The sequence below is a fragment of the Diabrotica virgifera genome, chromosome 8 (assembly GCF_917563875.1).
Source record: "Diabrotica virgifera virgifera chromosome 8, PGI_DIABVI_V3a".
In the NCBI taxonomy this organism is placed as follows: domain Eukaryota; kingdom Metazoa; phylum Arthropoda; class Insecta; order Coleoptera; family Chrysomelidae; genus Diabrotica; species Diabrotica virgifera.
In genome coordinates, this window is record NC_065450.1 from 222309756 (window position 1) to 222335021 (window position 25266).

The 25266-nt window shown below is 31.9% G+C and overlaps 2 protein-coding genes across 3 annotated transcripts in view; both read left to right on the top strand.

The window, feature by feature from the left end:
- Nucleotides 1-25266, top strand: part of LOC114341895 (putative RNA-binding protein Luc7-like 2) — a 111813-nt gene that overhangs the window by 65665 nt on the left and 20882 nt on the right. For both annotated transcript variants that reach the window (XM_050657446.1, XM_050657447.1), the window contains exon 3: nt 24425-24523. In XM_050657446.1, coding sequence (XP_050513403.1) covers nt 24425-24523 — 99 coding nt within the window. The remainder of the gene's footprint in view (nt 1-24424; nt 24524-25266) is intronic.
- On the top strand, nt 5147-16906 carry LOC126889301 (toll-like receptor 7). Its single transcript, XM_050657445.1, has 2 exons — nt 5147-5629; nt 16057-16906. The coding sequence occupies exons 1-2, from the start codon at nt 5162-5164 to the stop codon at nt 16846-16848; spliced, it is 1260 nt and encodes a 419-aa protein (XP_050513402.1). The 5' UTR covers nt 5147-5161; the 3' UTR covers nt 16849-16906.

Sequence of the window (25266 nt, forward strand, 5' to 3'; positions counted from 1 at the left end):
TAAAAACAAACCAAACAAATTTCGGTCCATTAGAAGTCCAGAAAAGCTAGAATCAGTCCATTAGAAGCCGAGATTTTGCAAATTTATTATTAAAAAATATCAAATTATCGACCATATCAGACATATTTGCTTTTAACTTTGCTTTTGCTCCACGCTCAAAAAGATTTGAAGCGCCTCTTTTTAAAGATACGATTATAACCTTTAAAAAGTATTTTGAAATAAATTCAGTTACATTTTAGTCTTCTCATATTGCATTTTTTGTGTTACTATTCTTTTTTGTTTAGCTTCTTAATTCTAAAACTAAATTTACCAACATCAGAACAACATGATCTGACGATATGTCAGAACCATAATATATTCAATAAAAACACTTTTTGATTTCTTATAACTACAGTTTAAATATTTATTTACTGTGGATGTTATTGGACAACCTATAGTGCAATTACTGAAGTTTTTCACCTCCAATTTCGTTGAACCTCAATCGATTTTTATGAAAATTGGTCAGTATTTAGAAGATACCTCAAGAAACAAAGGTGACATGGTGCCAACTTGCGCTTTTTCCTTGGTGGTGGATGCTGCCCCGTCTTGGGGGTGGAAATTATTTTATTAAAAATATCCCCAGAAATCGATAGAGGGACCAATTGTATGTAAAATTTGTTAATAAAGTTATTCAAATAAATCAATAGTTTTTTAGTTATTACAGATCAAAGATTTTGATTTTTCGTGAATAAAGTGCATGTTTTCAAGCAGTTCTTCATAAATAACTCGAAAATAGTAAGTTTTTTGGTAAAAGTTCTTTACCAAAAATGAAGCTAATAAAAAGTCGAATAAATGTCTTATTTGAAAAACCTTTTAATATTAATTCGTAGTGAGTTATAGGTAATTGAATGTACATTGTTTTTCGGCGAGTACTCAAACCTAAGTATTCAAGCTTAAATTACAGGAAAACGATGCATTTTATGAAATATAATATATACCAAAGTTGTTTTAAAGTACTCAGAAATTCATATCAAAAAAGCTATAGAAGAAGTCGATATCATCAAAATTAAGCAAGTTATGATGAAAATAAAAGAATCCTTTCGAATTTTTTAGGAAAAAGTGAAAAATAAAACATACGTCATTTTCACAAAAATTAAAATTTATAGTAATACATACCCATAAAAATGTATTTATTTTAAAAAATTGAAGAATCTCAGATGCAGAATCCACCAATTTAATAAATTAAAATGGTAGATAGTATTTTAAAACTGAGATTTTTCGTGTTTGAAAGTTCTTACTGGTACATCCTTAATCTGCGACTTTTTCAATTAATAAGACAGCAGACGACGAATATAGAAAACGAAAGGGAAACGATCACATTTCGCTTTCATTCGTCTAGGAAAAACGGGCAGCAGAGGAACTTTCAGTACTCAAATCCGAGTAAAGGAAATAAAAATAATAAATGATGGTTTTGCTTGTTTTCGATTCGTGCCCACCTCAGAGGTGGGCACACTTTCGAAAGCTACTGATGACGCCTGAAAGGGTAGAAACAGTGCCTGTCTAGCTGGTGTGCAACCCTCTGAATCGAAAACAAGCAAAACCATCATTTATTATTTTTATTTGTATTTATTTTAATTGAAGTGACCTCAAAAATTTTGACCGATTTATAATGAATATTTTTGAAAAAAAAAGTACAATTTAAAAAAGTACGAATTTTTCAAATTTTCGTAAATTTCATTTTCTTTTGATAATAACTCTAAAAATATTTGATACACGTAAGAAATGATACATAATGAAATTTTAGTTTTCTTTTTAGCAAAGCTTTTTCTGTTTTTTATTTCTGTATGATAAAAAGTAACCGAGATAGAAACGTTTAAAGCCTAAATTTTACTGCGAGAACCATGTAAGAGGGGCCCTTTTACCCTTTGTCTTTTAAAAAGTAAGGGATTTAGAAGAGTACATTTAATACGATGTTATAGCTCTTACAATTCCCTTTGAATTGGTTGTCAGATAAACCTAATATCATAAAAATTAACGTAGTTATTGTTAAAAAACCAATAGCATTTTTTTGAAAAAAAATGTTGTAGCGTAGGTTTTCTATGTATACAGTGTGCGGGAAGTCTAATTATAAGTTTGTCGTAAGATATACAAAAAAAAATGAATAATTAAAATTGGGGCGTAAATAGGATCAGCATTTTAAAAATATTTCCTTTTATACAGGGCCACCCGTATTGAAAGGGTGAAACAAACTTATCTTTTTTTAATGGAACACCTTTATATTTGTTCATTTTTTGAGTCTCCTTGATGTTTTTTTTTTCTTAAAATATAAGGTTTTGTAGTGCTATACAAAGTAGTTTAACAGATAATTATGTTTTTTCATTAATTTTACAGGAATATTCACACCCTATACCGGGTGGTGAATTGGAACACGGGCCATAGGAAACTCAATGTAAAATTCTAAACTGTTGAATTCCTGCTTCCCTAATTATTTGACATCAAAAGTCATAAGAAACTATTTGTAGAGAATTGAAATCTGTATTGAAAACAACTGTTAATATTGTTCTATGAACAATAATTATTCAAAATTTTGTAAAAATATAATACAATTTTCAGAGAAATACGCCAAAGTTACGCCACACACAGTGCAATAATGTGTATAAGATTGCATTCGGTGACAATGAATTTATTATATTAACAATTTGAACTGTCAATTTCTTTATTTATTTTATCATTTATTGTTTAAAACACAATAAAGTTGATCAGATATCCTCAGTTAAGGAGAAAGTATGAATAATAAAGATATTTTCTTCAGTCAATAGTGTGCTCACTGTCAGTTAAATAGTAACGTGTGGCTTAACATGCCCACACATACCTACTACGGTAAATACATTATATTTTTCAAAATTTTGGAATGTGTTTAAATCGTAGAACAATTGTAACTTCTGTTTTTAATACACATTTCAATCCTCTACAAATAACTTCTCACGACTTTTGATGTAGCATAATTAGGGAAGCAGGAATTCAACAGTTTAAAATTTTACATTGAGTTTCCTATGGCCCGTTTTCCGATTCACCACCCGGTATAATTAATTACTTTTAATGGAAAATAAGCCACAATTTTACCAAAAAAATGATTTTATTAACGTTTCGAAGCCCAAATCGGGTTTCGTTGTCAAAATACAAAATACTACTAAAATAAACAAAAATGTTGTTGCTAAGTAAAACAATTCTTCTAATAATTTATTTATCCTGACTCATTTATATTGGCAATTCAGACGTATATTATACATTTTAAAGTAGAAGACTTTAAAATTATATCGCCAATATTTATGAGTTGCGTTCCTGGGACGACTTTACTAAAAGATAGTTCATTCGATTACATGAAATCAATCCCAACTCAAGAATATCCTTCACAAAAAAGTATGCATGTGATCTGTCTTTATAAAGACAACCAAATACAACGATGACAGTAAAATTCTCGCGTTAGAGATTCCATAGTAAATCACGAGGGAAAACCAGGAAAAAAAGCCTCGTGATACTATCCCGACATCGTAAATATTTGGTCTTACATTTAATTTACTTTCAAAAAACTAATACCAAATTCTGACTTTAATATGTTTAAATTATATTAATATTATAAATAATATTAATAATACATAGATATACAATAAGTAATACTAAAATATAAAATTTGTACTAACTCGATATGTTATTGACTTACTAATCGTGGTATTTTCTTTCTATTGCCTTCCTCTTTCAGTATATAATTGTAGCGATTTGACACCAAATAATGTATTTATGTTCAAATGATTTTTAATATAGTCTTATATAAATTCGGGTTCAAAACTTCCTTCGACGTTGTCCAATACCTTGTTGCTAATATCTTCTATCATTGCAGTTTTCGTCTTACTTTTTGTATACACGTCTTTCTTTGCCTTCCTCTTTTCCTGTTGTCTGTAGGTATCTACAGTTGTTTCCCATTCTCTGAACATGTCCGCACCACGTTAATTGTTTCTTCTCAATGCATTCTACGACCGTTTCCTGTAAATTCATTCTTCGCTTTACTTTCTCATTTCTAACCCGGTCCAATCTCGATGTTCTACTTGTTTTTCTAGGGCGTCCATCTCGGTAGCTTCTATTTTTCTTTTTTGGTGTTCCTTTATTCTCCATGTTTCGGATCCGTATACCAAGAGCACATTTAATATAGTCTGCTATTGTTAAAAATTATTAATATAGCTAAATGTTTAATTTTAGTATACAGGATTGATCGAAACTGAATGAATATTTCTTGAGTTTTCTCAAATGGGGCACTTTGATTTTAGCATTGTAATGAAATTATATTTTATGGTACTTTATTATTTCCTACGCATTCCACATACCTACCTAACCAATTATTTTTATTTGTGAGTTATTGGTGATTCCTGCCCACCATTAATTGCAACAACAATTACGTGAAATTTTATTAGGTTAATAATAAAATATTTAATCAGCAATATTTTTTTATGATTTTTGATTTAAGCGGAGGTTTCTAAAAGCGTTGAAAATTAATTAAAACCGCGTAATTATGCGTTAAAAATATTTATTTTATTTGATTAAAATAGATTACTTACGCGAGAATGCCTACATTTTTACCATTTAAAAAAGGTGGATTTTATTCCTAAAATGCAAAAAGCGCAAGTTGGCACCGTATCATTTTTGTTTCTTGATGTATCCTCTAACTACTCACCAATTTCCATGAGAATCAATTCCATGAGGTTCAACGAAATCGGAGGTGAAAACCTTCGGTGACTGCACTTTCAGAAATGTAAAAAATAATTTTAAAGCCGGGGTGGATTTCACCCCTAAAATGCAGAAAGCGCAAATTTGCACTAGATTACTTTTGTTTCTTGAGGTATCCTCTAGCTACTCACCAATCTCCATGAGAATCAATGGATGTTCAACGAAATCAGAGGTGAAAATCTTCAATATCTAAATTATTATTGTAATCCCGACACCAATAGGGTAGAAGGAAATTTAATTATATTATAAGTGCCTTCATACTGTAGAAAATAAAATAGAATTTTTGCTATATCATTCTGTATATTCATTTTTTAACAACAGTAGACATAAATTGGTTTCTAATTAAAAACATATCATCCAAGATAGTTTTTATGTTCTATTGTAATTTGTTTTTTTTTTAATAATGTGCGAAATTTCAAGCCAGGTGTACGATAGAGTGCAAACAGCAATGTGGTTAACAACAACAATAGTGGTGGTCGTTTCAATAATTGTCTGCAGAGGAGACGTGCCCTACACGTCGCACAATTCGCTTTATTTTTATTGTAACATAACTGGTCTTCATAATGAAACTATCACGTGCAAGAATATGGTTGATATTATTAGTTCTTATCATGTCCATCCAACTGCTTTTAGAAACGCTTCAAATCTTTATATCTTTGGAACACTCAAACATTTGCAATCTATTTTAAGACCAGACACTTACAGCGAAATGCATAACTGGAAAAGGATTAGAATCAGCCACACTATTTTGACAACGATAGTACCTAGGTCATTTTATAAGATGAATAATTTGGAGCACATTGCTTTGACTGATACTAGTATTACGTACGTACAGCCCAATGCATTCATGGAGTTGCCTAAATTAAGAGAGGTTATATTGGCTAGAAATAAAATTGTTGACTTTGATAACGACATGTTTACGCTATGTCCATTTGTGACGTTAATCGATTTTGAAAATAACCGGATATATAACACCAAGGATTTGGCTTTTTTTGGCGTAATAGGATCCATACTACACATAAACCTTAGTAATAATAGAATTAACAGCTCGTTTATAAACGTTTATCAGAGTTATACTGACCGTATTAGAAGCTTGTGGTATGCGCATAATAAATTTACAGAACTTAGAGTAGGATGGTTCAAATTAAGAAAAAATTTAAGAGTAATCAATTTTGCCTACAACGAGATAGGATATATAGAGCAAAACACATTCAAGGACAATCCTCATTTGCATACGATCATTCTATCTTACAACAAGTTGATCAATATTCCTGTAACAATGCTTCCGGCAGCTTTTTATCCGAATTTGAAATATCTGGCGATGGATCACAACTGGATTATGGGATTAGATACCAGCAAGAAAGGTCCTTTTAGACTCTTAACCAACTTAACAAAAATAACTTTGGCTGGAAATCCATTTTACTGCAGTTGCCTTAACGAAGTTCTCAACCAAATAAAGCACTTAAACGTACAACAGGTGTGCAGCGAGGAGGAACACACAAGGGAGATTTGTATCGCAGAAGAAGAAGATCTCGAGACTCCATGTCATTTAATCCCAGCAAATGAAAATTCAAGGAATCGTGACTATTTTATTAAAGAAAATACCGCACCAACTTCCTTTGATCCGTTGTATTGCCTTATTGATGAATTTATTATTCCCTAAATTTATTGTTAATAAAAATCATGTAAACTTGAGTTCAAAATATTTATAAAAATAAACCAAAATAGGTGATAATTTTATTAACACATTGCGTGCCCCGTCTCTCATATTATAAGAGAGACACAGATGTTTTACCAGGGGCCACGTCGCTCATTGTTGATATACACGTATGACTACCTTTCATGGCCGTGGATATCAGTGGGCCCTGAGACTAGTATCCCGACTGTTAAAAGCGTGTGTTTTGGTTTTTTAGTTAATTTTAAAATTTAAATTTTAAACTATTGATGATATTTCTAGAATAAAAAATCCTAAAACTTTGTATACTCGCATTAGAATTCGAAATATTATTACGTAAAATATACTTACCTATAAGTAAAACTCACAATTAACAATAATCTATTTTTTCAACTAGTCCAACAACTTAGTTCTATTACACAAAAATGTAATAAATGAATTATAAATAAAATAAACACTACTTCCTTATGGATCAACACTGACGAATTCTTAAAATAATACACTACTGCACTGAACAGATATCGATACAGATAACAGAACAGATAAGAGAATCGTGCTAATATTACACTCAGAAATTAACGCAGATTTGTCAAAATGGCAGTGACTATTTCTCTATGTTGCCCAATCAGTTAATAGTTCTATGTTCGGTTTCTTGTTAGAAATAAAAAAATTTTAGTAGTGACACAAAATCTAGGCATGGGATAAAAAAGTTTATTTGAAGAAAATGTGTTTTTTGTTCTTTTTAATGGCGGTACAGGCTCGTTTTTTAATATTGTACTTAGTTATAGAGTAATTTCCACGTACTAACATTTTTCTCAAGTTGCGGTCTCTGTACCGCCATTCTTTACTATATTATTACGAATATGTGTGCCAAATATCTCGACAAAATATTCAAAATGAAAGCCGCAATCTTGGAACGCGTTTTCCGTTTTATTGACGAGCTACTGTAGCCTCTTAAAAACAACCTAACAAATTTCGGTCCATTAGAAGTCCGGAAAAATTAAAATCGGTCCATTGCAAGCCGAGATATTGCAAATTTATTATTAAAAAATATCAAATTATCGACCATATCAGACATTTTTGCTTTTCACTTTGCTTTTGCTCCAAGCTCAAAAAGATTTGAAGCGCCTCTTTTTAAAGATATAGTCCTGTCGCCAGTGGGGCTACAACGGCCTCCTTAATTCAGATGGACTTACCCAAGTTTTTTTTATGTATTTTGACCAGCAGAACACGAATTTTTTGGGTAACAGTCGATCCGGATGTCGATAAGATTGTTATAAACAAAGAACTTGAGGAATCACATAACAGCGATTTTTCGCAAAACAAAACATTGTTTTGTATTTTTTAGGTCATTCTAAGCAAAAAATGTTTTTACAAGTTTTTTCGTAGGATGCATAGTTTTCGACATAAACGCGGTTGAACTTTCAAAAAATCGAAAAATTGCAATTTTTGAACCCGAATAACTTTTGATTGAAAAATAAAATAGCAATTCTTCTTACCGCATTTGAAAGTTCATGTCAAATTCTATCGGTTTTGATTACTTTCATTGCTAAAAATAATTTTTTGATTGTTAAACAAAGCTATAAACACATAGTGATTGAATGATGTTTTCAATGCATTTCTCATTTGAAGTCGAATGAGTAGGCTCGCATACTATAATTTCTACGTAGATTACGTACGTTAAAACGCATGCATTGGGCACGGGAAACACTATGTGTTTATGGCTTTGTTTAACAAATAAAAACTAAATTTTTAGCAATGCAAAGATACGATTAAAACCTTTAAAAAGTATTTTGAAATAAATTTTATTAATTAATGACGAAGTTACATTCTAGTCTTCTCATATTGCATTTTTTGTGTTACTATTCTTTTTCGTTTAGCTTCTTAATTCTAAAACTGAATTTACCAACAACAGAACAACATGATCTACGATATGTCAGAACCATAATATATTCAATAAAAACACTTTGTGATTTCTGATAACTACAGTTTAAATATTTATTTACTGTGGATGTTATTGGACAACCTATAGTGCAATTACTAAAGTTTTTCACCTCCAATTTCGTTGAACCTCCATCGATTTTTATGAAAATTGGTCAGTATTTAGAAGATACCTCAAGAAACAAAAGTGACATGGTGCCAACTTGCGCTTTTTCCCTGGTGGTGGAAGCTACCCAGTCTCGGAGGTGGAAATTATTTTATTAAAAATATCCCCAGAAATCGATAGAGGGACCAATTCTATGTAAAATTTGTTATATAAAGTTATTCAAATAAATCAATAGTTTTTTAGTTATTACAGATCAAAGATTTTGCTTTTTCGTGAAAAAAGTGTATGTTTTCAAGCAGTTCTTCATAAATAACTAAAAAATAGTAAGTTTTTTGGTAAAAGTTCTTTACCAAAAATGAAGCTAATAAAAAGTCGAATAAATTTCTTATTTGAAAAACCTTTTAATATTAATTCGTAGTGAGTTATAGGTAATTGAATGTACATTGTTTTTCGGCGATTACTCAAACCTAAGTATTCAAGCTTAAATTATAGGAAAACGATGCATTTTATGAAATATAATATATACCAAAGTTGTTTTAAAGTACTCAGAAATTCATATCAAAAAAGCTATAGAAGTCGATATCATCAAAATTAAGCAAGTTATGATGAAAATAAAAGAATCCTTTCGAATTTTTTAGGAAAAAGTGAAAAATAAAACATACGTACGTCATTTTCACAAAAATTAAAATTTACACTAATACATACCCATAAAAATGTCTTTACTTTAATTGAAGTAATGACCTCAAAAATTTTGACCAATTTATAATGAATATTTTTGAAAAAAAAGGTATAATTTAAAATAATCAGAATTTTTCAAATTTTCGTAAATTTCATTTTCTTTTGATAATAACTCCAAAAATATTTGATACACGTGAGAAATGATACATAATGAAATTTTAGTTTTCTTTTTAGTAAAGCTTTTTCTGTTTTTTATTTTTGTATGATAAAAAGTAACGTCTTTATAAAGTAAGGGATTTAGAAGAGTACATTTAATACGATGTTATAGCTCCTACAATTCCCTTTGAATTGGTTGTCAGATAAACCTAATATCATAAAAATTAACGGAGTTATTGTTAAAACACCAATAGCATTTAAAAAAAAAACATTTTAGCATAGGTTTTGTATGTATACAGGGTATTACACGTTTGTCATAAGATATACAAGAAAATTATTAATTAAGATTGGGGCGTAGATAGGATCTGAATTTTGAAAATATTTCCTTATATACAGGGCCACTCGTATTGAAAGGGTGAAACAAACTTATCTTTTTTTAATGGAACACCTTTATATTTGTTCATTTTTGGAGTCTCCTTGATGTTTTTTCTTAAAATATAAGGTTTTGTAGTGCTATACAAAGTAGTTTAAAAGATAATTACGTTTTTTCATTAATTTCATAGGAAAATTCACACCCAATATAATTGTAGCGATTTGACACCAAAAAATCTATTTATATTCAAATGATTTTTAATATAGTCTTATACAGTGCTAGTCAAAAGTCCGTACCCCCCCTCGTATCTTTTGAACGGTTATACATATAATAGTGAAATTTGGAGGGAGGAAATAAACGGACGTACGCTTTTTAACTAGTCATGACAGGTGACGTAATAGTGACAGATGGCTTTACAGCGCCACTGTGACTGATAATTTTAAATGGGACCTTATGGCAAGTGACACCTCATTTGAAAGGTATTGAAAATATCTATTCAATCGTACTAATTTTTTTGGGTTTAAGTTAATTTTGATTTTGGTGAATAAATGAAATAAATATAACTTTGTAATTTCGCATTTAATTATTAAAAATTCAAATGTCCCCCCATGGTTATTTTGTCAAAAAAGTTGACATTTTTCAGCTCTCTAGTAGTTTTTACGTCATCGTCAACCTTTTTGACAAGTAACCATAGGCGGAGGTTTGAATTTTTATTAATTAAATGCGAAACTACAATTTTTTATTATTTCATTTATTCATCCAAATGAGCTTAAACTCAAACAGAATTAGTATAGCTGAATGGGTATTTTCAATACCTATCAAACGAGGTATCGCTTACCATGGGGTACCATTTAAAATTATCTGTCACAGTGGCGCTGTAAAGTCATCTGTCACTTTTACGTCACCTGTCATGACTAGTTAAGAAGCCTACGTCCGTTCATTTCCTTCATCCAAATTTCACTATTATAAGTATAACCGGTCAAAAGTTACGAGGGGGGGTACGGACTTTTGACTAGCACTGTATATAAATTCGGGTTCAAAACGTCCGTAGACGTTGTCCGATGCCTTGTTGCCAATATCTTCTATCATTGCAGTTTTCGTCTTACTTCTTGTATACACGTCTTTCTTGGCCTTTCCTCTTTTCCTGTTGTCTGTAGGTATCTACAGTTGTTTCCCATTCTCTGAACATGTCCGTACCACGTTAATTGTTTCTTCTCAGTGCATTTTACGACCGTTTCCTGTAAATTCATTCTTCGCTTTACTTCCTCATTTCTAACCCGGTCCAATCTCGATGTTCTACTTGTTTTTCTAGGGCGCCCATCTCGGTAGCTTCTATTTTCCTTTTTTGGTGTTCCTTTATTCTCGCATGTTTCGGATCCTTATACCAAGAGCACATTTAATATAGTCTACTATTGTTAAAAGTTATTAATATAGCTAAATGTTTAATTTTAGTATACAGGATTGATCGAAACTGAATGAATATTTCTTGAGTTTTCTCAAATGTCTTTATTTTAGCATTGTAATGAAATGCTATTTTATGGTACTTTATTATTTCCTACGCATTCCACATACCTACCTAACCAATTTTTTTTATTTGTGAATTATTGGTGATTTCTGTTCAACATTAATTGCAACAACAATTACGTGAAATTCTATTAGGTTAATAATAAAATATTTAGTCAGCAATATTTTTTTATGATTTTTGATTTAAGCGGAGGTTGCTAAAAGCGTTGAAAATTAATTAAAACAGCGTTAAATTATGCGTTAAAAACATGTATTTTATTTGATTAAACTAAACTTACGTGCATAGAAATCGGCCCACCTAAAAATTTGGTCATTTTTGAAGTCTCGTATTTCCTAAACTTGTTGGCCGATTTAAGTGATTTTTTAATATGTTATAGTCTTATTCTTCAACAATATCGCTGTAATAATATTATTGCTAAACAGGTAAGCGTTATTTTATACCGGGTGTAACAATGATAGTGTGTTTTTTCCTCAAAGTTCGGAACACGACGTGGAATATTCTAGCGTATATAAAATATTGTAACTAAAACTCAACTGTAGCCTTAGGCTTTCTTAACATTTTGCTTTTTGATTCATTCGCTTATGTTGGATAATAAAAAAAGTTAGGTATTTTAACAACTAGCAACGTTCTTCATCAATACAGGGTGTTTCAAAATAAGTGCGACAAATTTTACGGGAAAATTCTGCATGAAAAATAATGTCCGTTTCATTTATAAACATATGTCTGCAAATGCTTCGTTTTCGAGATACGGGATGTTGAATTTTTTTACAAACTGACGATTTATTTACTGCTCTAAAACCGGTTGAGATATGCAAATGAAATTTGGTGGGTTTTAAGAGGTAGTTATTGCGCATATTTGACATACAATTAAAAATTTTATATTCACCATTGGCGTGCATACGGGTCATATTATCCGTATGCACGCCAATGGTGAATATAAAAATCTTAACTGTATGCCAAAAAATGCGCAATAATTACCTCTTAAAACCTACCCAATTTCATTCGTATGTCTCATGCGGTTTCAGAGCAATAAATAAATAGTCAGATTGTACGAAGAAATTCAACATTCCGTGTTTCTGAAACGAAGCGTATGCGAACATATGATTATAACCCTAACGGTCATTATTTTTTCATGCAGAATTACCCCTTAAAGTTTGTCGCACTTATTTAGAAACACCCTGTATTGATTAAGAACGTTGCTAGTTGTTAAAATACCTAACTTTTTTATTATCCAACATAACCGAATGAATCAAAAACCAAATTGTTAAGAAAGCCTAAGGCTACAGTTGAGTTTTAATTTCAATATTTTATACAGGGTGTTTCATTAATAATTGTCCATATAGTAACTGCAGAAACCTTAGCACAAAATACGAAGATTTAACCTAAAACGCTTAAATAAAATGTGGTTCTTTACTGAGTTACAGGGTGTTTTATCTAAAAATTTAAAAACTATTTTTGCTCAGCATTTTAAAACTATTCGACGTATCCTTTTCATACTTAGCAGAAAGTGCGACTACTATACACCCTACGAAATTATGATAAACAAACCTTTATAGCTACTACCAGAGGCGTACGACAGGGGATTGTGAATGGTTGACCCTTCTCAAATTCTACGCCACTGGAAGAATTACTGTTTTAGAGCCATTTTTAGATTATTCCATACTTTCTACGTACATAATATAGTCTCCATTGGTAACGATAAAGTCATTAGTTTTCGAGATATTTAAAGTTAAATATGAAACGGTACAGTTATTTTGATTAATTTACGATATGATTCATATGATTAAAATTATTTGTACCCATAGACAAGGCGGAAACGGCGGGTTCGTTGGGAAAAATATTCCCATGAGATATTTTTGCATAATCACATTCGTGAGACATCCCAGAATAAGGTTCCAGAAGTCGCCCACGAGAAAAGTGGGCCAATTTTTTTTAACAATTTTTTTTAATCAAATTGCAAAAATCAATATTTTGGCCCGTATTAATTTTTTTTAGGTGTTTTGGACCATTCTGGACAAAAAAGGTCTCTTATAATTTTTCTGTAAAGTTGATCTTTTTCGAGTTATAAGCAAGTTAAAATTTGAAAAACGCGAAAATGGCAATTTTTAAGGCTTAATAACTCGGTCAAAAATTATTATTTTGAAAGTCAGAAAGTGACTAAATCAAAGTTTAAAGTCGCCGTTACATGATCCTGAAGAAATCTGTGTCATTAAATTACTACTAAGCTGTTATTTTTAATTAATAACAATGAGTGGTTGCAACATATTGACGCTGCTGTAAATGTGAGTGCGAGTAAGATGCACAATTGGACTGCTGGAATAGCTTCTCTCTCGCACTCAGTATTTACAGCCCCGCACACGTGCATGGCGCTTATTATTATTACTTAAAAATAGCAGCTTAGTAATAAAATAATGACAAAAATTTCTTCAGGATCTTGTAGGGGGGGCTTCAAACTTTGATTTAGTCATATGTTGACTTTCATAATAATAACTTTTAACAGAGTTATTAAGCCTTGAAAATCGCCATTTTTCGTTTTTTTTTTCAATTTTAAATTGCTTATAAGTCGAAAACGATCAACTTTAGAGAAAAATTATGAGACTTTTTTTGTCCAGAATGGTCCAAAAAATTAAAGAAAAAATTGTTCGGGCTAAAAATATTGATTCTTGCAATTTGATTAAAAAAAAATTGTTAAAAAAAAATTGGCCCACTTTTCACTTGGGCGACTTCTTGAACCTTATTCTGGGATGTCTCACGAATGTGATTATGCAAAAAAATCTCATGGGAATATTTTTCCCTTCGTACCCGCCGTTTTCGCCTTGTCTACCAGTACTTTAAAACTATTTGGCATAACCTTATCATACTTAGCAGAAAGTGTAGGTAGTGTACACCCTACTAAATTAAGATAAATAAACGTTTCTAGCTACCACCAGAGGCGTACGAGAGGGGATAGTGGCTGGTTGACCCTTCCCAAATTCTACGCCACTGGCGAAATTGCTATTTTAGTGTAATTTTTTGATTTTCCAATACTTTTTATGTAAATAATATACTCTTCATTCGTAACGATAAAATGATTAGTTTTCGAGATATTTGAAATTAAAAATGAAGCGACACAATACATTAATCAAAATAACCGTGTTCTTTTCATTTTTAACTTCAAATATCTCGAAAATTAATGACTTTGTCGTTACGAATGAAGGCTATATTATTTTCATAGAAAGTATTGGAGAATCCAAAAATTGAACTAAAATAGCAATTCCACCAGTGGCGTAGAATTTGGAAATGGCCAACTATTCATTTTCCCCCGTCGTACGCCTCTGGTAACATCCAGAAACGTTTCTTTAACATATTTTAGTAGCTTGTGCAGTACCTATACTTCCTGCCAAGTATGAAAAGGATACGTCGAATAGTTTTAAAATTCTGAACAAAAATAGTTTTTTAATTTTCAGATAAAACACCCTGTAACTCAGTAAGGAACCACATTTTATTTAAATGTTTTAGGTTAAATCTTCGTATTTTGTGCTAAGGTTTCTCCAGTTACTATATGGACAATTATTAATGAAACACCCTGTATATGCTAGAATATTCCACAGGGTGTTCCGAACTTTGAGGAAAAACACACTATCATTGTTACACCCGGTATAAAATAACACTTACCTGTTTAACAATAATATTATTACAGCGATATTGTTGAAGAATAAGGCTATAACATAGTAAAAAAATCACTTAAATCGGCCAACAGGTTTAGGAAATACGAGACTTCAAAAATGACCAAATTTTTAGGTGGGCCGATTTCTATGCACGTAAGTTTAGATTACTTACGCGAGAATGCCTACATTTTTACCATTTAAAAAAGGTGGATTTTATTCCTAAAATGCAAAAAGCGCAAGTTGGCACCGTATCATTTTTGTTTCTTGAGGTATCCTCTAACTACTCACCAATTTCCATGAGAATCAATAGAGGTTCAACGAAATCGGAGGTGAAAACCTTCGGTGGCTGCACTTTTAGAAATATAAAAAATAATTTTAAAGCCGGGGTGGATTTCACCCCTAAAATGCAGAAAGCGCAAATTGGCACTAGATTACTTTTGTTTCTTGAGGTATCATCTAGCTACTCACCAATCTTCATGAGAATCAATGGATGTTCAACGTGAAAATCTTCAATATCTAAATTATTATTGTAATCCCGACACCAATAGGGTAGAAGGAAATTTAATTATATATTATAAGTGCCTTCATACTGTAGAAAATAAAATAGAATTTTTGCTATACCATTCTGTATATTAATTTTTTAACAACAGTAGACATAAATTGGTTTCTAATTAAAAACTATCATAACAAAGAATTTTTATGTGCTATTGTAATTTGTCTTTTTTAATAATGTGCGAAATTTCAAGCCAGATGTACGATAGAGTGCAAACAGTAATGTGGTTAACAACAACAATAGTGGTGGTCGTTTCAATAATTGTCTGCAGAGGAGACGTGCCCTACACGCCGGAAAAATCGCTTTATTTTTATTGTAACATAACTGGTCTACATAATGAAACTATCTCGTGCAAGAATATGATTTATATTATTAGTTCTTATCATGTCCATCCAACTGCTTTTAGAAACGCTTCAAATCTTTATATCTTTGGAACATTCAAAGATATGCGATCTAATTTACAACCAGACACTTACAACGAAATGCATAACTGGAAAAGGATTAGAATCAGCCGCACTATTTTGAAAACGATAGTACCTAGGTCATTTTATAAAATGAATAATTTGGAGCACATTGAATTGACTGATACTGGTATTACATACGTACAGCCCAATGCATTTATGGAGTTGCCTAAATTAAGAGAGGTTATATTGGCAAGGAATAAAATTGTTGACTTTGATAACAACATGTTTGTACTATGTCCATTTGTAAGGTTACTCGATTTTGGAAATAACCGGATATATAACACCAAGGATTTGGCTTTTTTTGGCGTAATAGGATCCGTACTACACATAAACCTTAGTAATAATAGAATTAACAGCTCGTTTATAAACGTTTATCAGAGTTATACTGACCGTATTAGAAGCTTGTGGTATGCGCATAATAAATTTACACAACTTAAAGTAGGATGGTTCAAATTAAGAAAAAAATTAAGAGTAATCAATTTTGCCTACAACGAGATAGGATATATAGAGCAAAACACATTCAAGGACAATCCTAATTTGCATACGATCATTCTATCTTACAACAAGTTGATCAATATTCCTGTAACGATGCTTCCAGCAAATTTTTATCCGAATTTGAAATATCTGGCGATGGATCACAACTGGATTATGGGATTAGATACCAGCAAGCAAGGTCCTTTCAGACTCTTAACCAACTTAACAAAAATAACTTTGGCTGGAAATCCATTTTACTGCAGTTGCCTTAACGAAGTTCTCAACCAAATAAAGCACATAAACGTACAACAGGTGTGCAGCGAGGAGGAACACACAAGGGAGATTTGTATCGCAGAAGAAGAAGATCTCGAGACACCATGTCATTTAATACCAGTAAATGAGAATTCAATGAATCGTGACTATTTTATTAAAGAAAATACTGCACCAACTTCCTTTGATCCGTTGTATTGCCTTATTGATGAATTTATTATTCCCTAAATTTATTGTTAATAAAAATCATGAAAACTTGAGTTCAATTATACGTTTAATAAGTAAATTGTTTCTTTTAAGAGCCTACAGTAGCGCGTCATCAATATAACTTCGGGAGTTAGTATCATACCCTTTCTCGAAAGTTCTGCGAAACTTTGGCAACAGTGGCAATATATGACATTATCTAGGATTAATATTTTGACATAATACTCATAGTCGCGCTAAATGGAAGTAATAGAAAACAATTTTATTATAAGTATATATTTATATAAATAGTTATAAAAATAAACCAAAATAGGTGAAAATTTTATCAACACATTGCGTGCCCCGTCTCTCATATAAGAGAGACACAGATGTTTTACCAGGGGCCACGTCGCTCATTGTTGATATACACGTATGACTACCTTTCATGGCCGTGGATATCAGTGGCCCCTGAGAGTAGTATCCCGACTGTTAAAAGCGTGTGTTTTGGTTTTTTAGTTAATTTTAAAATTTAAATTTTAAACTATTGATGATATTTCTAGAATAAAAAATCCTAAAACTTTGTATACTCGTATTAGAATTCGAAATATTATTACGTAAAATATACTTACCTATAAATAAAACTCACAATTAACAATAATCTCTTTTTTCAACTAGTCCAACAACTTAGTTCTATTACACAAAAATGTAATAAATGAATTATAAATAAAATAAACACTACATACTTCCTTATGGATCAACACTGACGAATTCTTAAAATAATACAGTACTGCACTGAACAGATATCGATACAGATAACAGAACAGATAAGAGAATCGTGCTAATATTACACTCAGAAATCTGACGCAGATTTGTCAATATGGCAGTGACTATTTCTCTATGTAACCTAATCAGTTAATATGTAGTTATAATATGTTCGGTTTCTTGTTAGAAATAAAAAATTTTAGTTGTTCCAATGTGACACAAAACCTAGGCATGGGATAAAAAAGTTTATTTGAAGAAAGTGTATTTTTTGTTCTTCTTAATGGCGGTACAGGCTCGTTTTTTTAATATTGTATTTAGTTATAGAGTAATTTCCACGTACTAACATATTTCTCAAATTGCGGGCTCTGTACCGCCATTCTTTACTATATTGCGAATATGTGTGCCATATATCTCGACAAAATATTCAAAATGAAAGCCGCAATCTTGGAACGCGTTTTCCGTTTTATTGACACGCTACTGTAGCCTCTTAAAAACAAACCAAACAAATTTCGGTCCATTAGAAGTCCGGAAAAATAAAATCGGTCCATTACAAGCCGAGATATTGCAAATTTATTATTAAAAAATAACAAATTATCGACTATATCAGACATTTTTGCTTTTAACTTTGCTTTTGCTCCACGCTCAAAAAGATTTGAAGCGCCCCTTTTTAAAAATACGATTATAACCTTTAAAAAGTATTTTGAAATAAATTTTATTAATTTTTGACGAAGTTACATTTTAGTCTTCTCATATTGCATTTTTTGTGTTACTATTCTTTTTCGTTTAGCTTCTTAATTCTAAAACTGAATTTACCAACAACAGAACAACATGATCTGATGATATGTCAGAACCATAATATATTCAATAAAAACACTTTTTGATTTCTGATAACTACAGTTTAAATATTTATTTACTGTGGATGTTATTGGACAACCTATAGTGCAATTACTGAAGTTTTTCACCTCCAATTTCGTTACAAATAGAGAATTTCGGTAGAGAATACAAATTTGAAATTTTGCAGTTGTGTATAACTTTACACACCCTATCAAAATAGCTATCAAAATGACAGTGTTGCCATTTAAGAAAATCAACGATGACGTCATATCTCTAAATTGGGACACCCTGTATACATTATTATTATATGTCAAAAATGACAATTTGATATACTAATCGACGGGTCTGAGCATTTTTCAAAAAAACAGTTAGTATTTTAATTATTGAATATATTCCAAATTACAGATATAACTTTGTTATTTTCTATTATCTTGTAAATGGTAGAGAATAAAAATTTGATATTTTGCAGTTATGTATAACTTTACAAACCCTATCAAATTAGCTATCAAAATGACAGTGTTGCCATTTAAGAAAATCGACGATGACGTCATATCTCTAAATTGGGACACCCTGTATACATTTTTATTGAATGTCAAAAAGGACAATTTGAAATACTAATCGACGGGTCTGAGCATTTTCCAAAAAAACAATTAGTATTTGAGATATTGAATTTATTCCACTTTACAGACTCTCTCTGTATAAATTCGGGTTCAAAACGTCCTTCGACGTTGTCCGATGCTTTGTTGCCAATATCTTCTATCATTGCAGTTCTCGTTCTTACTTCTTGTATACACGTCTTTCTTGGCCTTCCTCGTGGGTAGAGGATGAAAAAAAGTTGTACACAGACTGAACAAAAGTTGTACCCAAAATACGATATTCCATTTGAGGGAAAATACGTCAGCCAATCTTTTTTAATGTTTGTTCCACTGATTTGTTTTCGAAAAACCATAGATTGCATAAATATCTTGTAATGCCTTAAAAATTTCTTTTGACGCTGAAACACTTCCATCAAGGTTTTTGCATTCTTAAGACCTTTCCCAATCCAAAATGTCCTTACTTCTTTAGTTACTGTATTCCGTAATGTCGTTTTCCGAATTTAGGACCCAATTTATCTTCAATTTTTAACTTAGTTTCGGTTTTTGGTTCTTTAACTTCTTGAACTGAAATATAACTGTCGTTACATGTTTTTTCATCTTCTTCAGTTAGGGAAGCTATGTTTCCCTGAGTTATTTATATTCCATCACGTGCATTTTCATTGGTTGCAGCTTGACTAGCCATGGATTTCCGTGTGAAACTGAGTTTAAATAAGTTTTGCTTCTGTTTTGGATTTTGATCAAGGATCTTTTCTTTCTCCTGATTTTTCTTATGTTTTTTGCTCACTTTCGAATCTTGTTTTCTTGTTTCCATCTGTAGTACTGGTCCTTCTACCAAAGGGTATTCATTAGCGATGTATTCCCACAGCATATACATTCTATGTGGACAAAAGTATGCATTGTAATGTAGCTTTATACGTCCACCATAACTTTTATGGTATTGTGCGATATTTGAATCTTTCAACATTTTTTCGTTTCGCCCCGCGAGGCCCCCTTTGGGGCCGAGGCCCCTAGCAACTGCCTACTTTGCCTAATGGTTAATCCGGCACTGGTTAAAGTTATTTTTTGTCGAAGCATTCGCATATTGGTAGAACCCATGGTCTCTCTATGTTTGGACCTTTGGTTCCTGAGTTACATGATTTGTGAGGATATTCGATTGTAGTACCATTACCAGGTGGTCATGTTATGGAATCCAGCACTTACAGACCATGGCCATATTATTATGACCACCTAGGAATTTTTATAAAAATCAACTATTAGAAACAACAAGAATAAGAAATCTTAGCGGAGCATAAAACATATGTTAAAAGTTAAAAAATAATTAAAAACATGGCGGCCGTTTCCAGTGGCGTAGAACGTGTTTTTTTTTTTCAGGTCAAACGGTGGGCATGATTCAGCTCGTAATATTTATTTGAAACAAAAATTGTTTATTTGTTATATTTTTTTAGAGTCATAGTTCTCGTGTGACGAGAGGAATTTAAGAAAAAAAAATTAATTACGGAAATGGTCGAAATTTAAAAAAAAGTCGTAATTTTCACCAAAAAAATTGTCTATTTTTTTATTGCTATTCGAAAATGGTTAAATTTAATCAAAAAAGCTCTCGTCGCACGATAGTGAATCTAATTTAGAATATGTATGCCAAAAATGAAGTTAATCGGACGAACGGTTAAGCAGTTATCATGCCCACCGTTATGAAAAATGCTATTTCGAGAAAAACGTGTTTAAAGTTTTGCAAGACCTGCGGAGCGACCCGACTAGTTCCGTTTAAAGCAGCTGTAACTTCGTCAATAATTCGAATATCGAACTCGTTCTGGTCTTAAAATGTTTCTAAGAGATGTACCTTTTAAAATAAGCAAAAAAAAATAAAATCGATTTTTGAAGCCGAGAAACGTATATGACCCCTTAATGACTTGCTCTTAGTGATAAGTGATAACGCTGTTGCCAAGTGATGTCTATGTCATTATTTTATTCATTAGCACTCCTAAATATGTTGCTTGGTTGGACCATTCTATATGTGTGTTTTACATACTCATTTGGCGGTCCTTATCTTAATTTCTTGTAGATGAAAGAGCTCTACCTCCACTTGCGACCGAATTTGACCTAGGAATGAAGTGAGTTGTAGGTGATTCATTCAAAAATTCAGTTTTAAAATAATTAGAAGTGATAGTCTAACCATGTATTACAAATTTAGAGACATACTTAAGCCTAACATTTATTATAAATAGTGACAATAAAGTTGATTTAAATATAGTTTTACTTTATTAGGTAATTGTAGAAAAAACGTTATATATGACGATCTAAAAGCGACGTTACTGCTTTCAAGTACAGTGGAGCCTCGAGAACTCGGATTAATCGGTACCGCGGCCGATTCGGGTTAGCCGGAGAATATGGTAAAAATTAATATAATACGGTATACTTACAGTTAAACTCCGTTATAATTGAAATACAATGAAATATATATGCACAGTACACATCTAAATTATTAAAAACACGCAATCACATCACAAACCTAAGCAAACAATACAAGACTACTACACACAATACAGTCACAATCGGAACGATGTTATGAACAGTGAAAACTAAGACCATTGTTTAAAAAATAATTTTTTAAATAGTCTTTTAGTCTTTTTTAAACAATGCTAAGACAGTTTGAAATAAATAAAGGAATAACAGGTGCCTGTTGTTTCCGATAAATCCGAGACAATGACTGTCTCCCTGTCGCCGCCGTGTGCCATGAGTCATTTTTACTATCGTATACATAGTTCAAATTACACAAATACACATTATCTCTCAAATATTATTATTACATACTATCCTTTGCAAGATAATTCGGATGGAATTCCCCAGATTAAGAGACTGGGCCGATATCAAGCACAAAATAATCTGGGGAATTCCATCCGAATTATCTTGCAACGGATAGTACATTTTTATTGTTGAAATGTTTGTCTGCTGAAAATCGGTCCGGGTTAGCCGTACTTCCGGGTTATCGGGGTTCCACTATAATTACCTTGTTGCACCGTAACTCTTACTTAAGCAATAACGTATCGTTTTTGTTGTATACATTGTCGTATTCAAATTCATTGTTTCATTCATTCATTAAATGGGAGGCCTGATTACAAGATCTGCATGTGTTGTACTACATACAAAACGAACAAATTCTTTGAGCACCGGACGTTTAGTGAGTATGTATTATAAATCGAACTCAAAAATCCTCCAAACAAGGCTTGTTTTTAGTGAGTATTAATATAAAATATATACCTATCGTTTATTTGTTGATGATTTTAATTTGTATTCTATCAAGCCGATGTAAAATGAATGGAAGACTTGAAACGAGGATCACGGTTTACGGCAATTGAGTTTTTGGGTGTAATCTGATGTTAGATAAAGTGAGGCAAATTGTATAGATATTAGGGCATCACTCAGTAAGTCACCAGCCTGGCATATAGATGGCACCGGTAATAATCAACATCCATATGCGTTAGACAGTAGCCAACTTTCAAGCGTCATCTGACGACATTTGACCTCAACTGAACCCAAGCACGCCAAATAGAATTATATTTTGCTGACGTCACAAAATACATTTTTTAGTTTTTTTAGCAAAATACAAGTTTTTTTATACATAAACTTTATAGAACAAAAGTTGCTTATAATCTGTCAGTTTATCCATTTCATGACCTATTTTAAACACGCGTTTTTTACCCCCTGAGAAGGGGCGACTGGCACCCCCCAAGTAAAAGCAACCAACGGCACAAATTCAACTTTGAAGTGGAGGGTAAGTAGAACCTAAATCCAAATTTTTATGCAATTCGCGGTTGCCCCTGAAAATTATACTCCAAAACGGTCATTTATTGGGCTAATATTTAAATCGACAATTACTTCGACAAAGCACAGGGCCGCAATTAGGGGTATATAACACAACAGTATTTATCGAAAACTGAAGTGAACATCTAACAAACTTAATTGACGTAAACCTAGTGATGCGTTTGCGCGTAGCGAAGATTCGGCGCAATGTTTCTATTTGAATAGATTAGTGCGTTTGTAATGTTTACATTTCCCATTCTTCAGTAGTCACTTATTTGTCATTTTTTAAAGAAAATCACACTCGATTCAGCTTTGGATTATTCGAGTCCATTTTTTCAGTGGAATTAACCCTAATTGTAAGTGTCATATTATATATTTATTTTTTTACTAATTATTTTCATTCAACTTCATTCGATACGTTGATTGTGAGTATATGCGTTATCTTTTAAAAGATGCACATGTATTTACAGTTAATGTTGCCTAGACATCTTGTCTAGAAAAAATGTTTTTTCGATTCAGGATTTTGATAACGTTATCAACAGATCAAAAACAAAAGTTTCAAACAAAATTTTGGTAAATGTATTAGACATACTCAGAAAAGGTTTGTTCTGTTGTAATGTTAATGTCTATATCGGGTCATGACATTATTAATCTAGAGCTAGAGCCCTTTAAAGACCCGGACCTGCCCAACTATGTACGTCTAAAGTAGCTCAATCGACTCCATTGTTTGATTTCCAGTTATCAAGTTGCAAACCATCTCAATCACTCATGTTATTTTTAACGTTTTTTACAATATGCTTCTTTAAACTTGTTTATCTTTTATGTCACTCCAATGCACTATTTTCCAAAAATTACCATTGTTTTTGAATTGATATCTTACCAGATCGGGTCGACATTACAAAAGGCATTAGAAGTATGTACTACCACTCGAATTAAAATATGAACTGTGTAAATTTACTTTCTTCTCTTCTAAGCGAAAAAAAGCTGAAATTTTTCGATTTTCTCGCGATTTTTTCAATGTTCCGGTAAGAAATTTTGTCCGCAAACCTCATATTCGGATTCAGCAGCCCAAAATCCATATATAATGAAAGAAATCAGAACTACCCCAAAACTTTCCCACTAGGAGTAAAAAATTGACTGAATCATAAGAACTATGTCGTCGGCGAATCGTAGAGGTGGGAGAGCCTTTTGTCGTCGACATTTATTCCTTTGGCGTCCCACTCCCAATTGTTTGAAAGCATGTTCAAGTACTGCCGTAAAGAGTTTGAGAGATAACGTGTCTCCCTGTCTAATTCCTCTTTTGATTTTCATAGATTTGGTATCTTTGTGTAGTCGGACGGTCATGATTGCATTATTGTATATGTTCGCTATTAGTTGGAGTTTCATACTGATTATATATTCTTCACAGATAAGGTCTTTATGAGCAAAAAATCGCTTTAATATTGTCACTAAACTGAGCAAAAGGGTGCATTTTCGCCATAGGAAAATGTAGAAAATGTTCATTGCAAAAAAGTTTTTCTGAGTATGTCTTTTTTTATTTACCCCTTCATTAAAATTGGATAGTACTTTTTTTAATTTCACCTTATTTACATGATTTGTTAAGAACACGTTCTAATAACGATTTTCAACAGCGAATGGATCTGGGTGAATGCCCAAAAATACACGATTTGGCGCTGCGAGCAGATTTTGACAAGGCCCAGCAATCCAAGGACTACTTCTATGATTTAGATGTAAGTATTTTTTTATAATATGTTATATTTATTACTAATACTATGAGAATATTATGTCGATTAACTTGGACAGATATAATATAAATTTGGATATAAATCAAATAGGTCATACCTTGTGGAGACGGTACTTCTTGCCTTTGTAGATTATGAAAAGGCATTTGGCAACATTGTGATGTGAGCCATAGATCAAACTGTTAATGGAATGTTGTACAATAGATGGGAGATACAGACAACTATAAGAGATGAGTTTGATAAGGCGACTTAATATCTCCAAAGCTGTTTAATAGACTAAGAAGACGTCTTCAAAAGTACATATTGATCAACAAATGGCATTCGAGGATTTATAAACTATGATAGAGAAACTCGCAGACAGATCCCAATATTTCGACCTAAAAATGAATATGACAAACACAGACGACCACCCCCCACGTAGTGTGGGCCAAAGAAAAGAGTCCACCTCGATAGTTGCAGTATTTATTAGATTTTACGGAAATGAGGTCGGTTTTTGATCTAAGGGGGACACATTTTTGCGGTAAATACATCTGTCATTTGTCAACCCCCTCCCTTCCATTTCCCCAAGCCCTTATTTTTATATAGGGAATAGGGGTCGTGTGATAGCTAATTTGAAAGGGGATTCAATTCTCTATTCAGTAATATTAACATTGACATAATTATTTATACAGTGTCCAAGAAAAATTATTTTGAATTAAATTGACACAAAAAGAAGAATGTATGTAATTTAT

What these genes read in the sequence shown, in the direction of transcription:
- LOC126889301 (XM_050657445.1), top strand. Translation starts at nt 5,162, where the DNA reads ATGTGCGAAATTTCAAGCCAGGTGTACGATAGAGTGCAAACAGCAATG. An exon ending in AGTTGCCTAAATTAAGAGAG is followed by an intron (nt 5,630 to 16,056) that starts GTTATATTGGCT and finishes AAATTAAGAGAG; the next exon opens with GTTATATTGGCAAGGAATAA.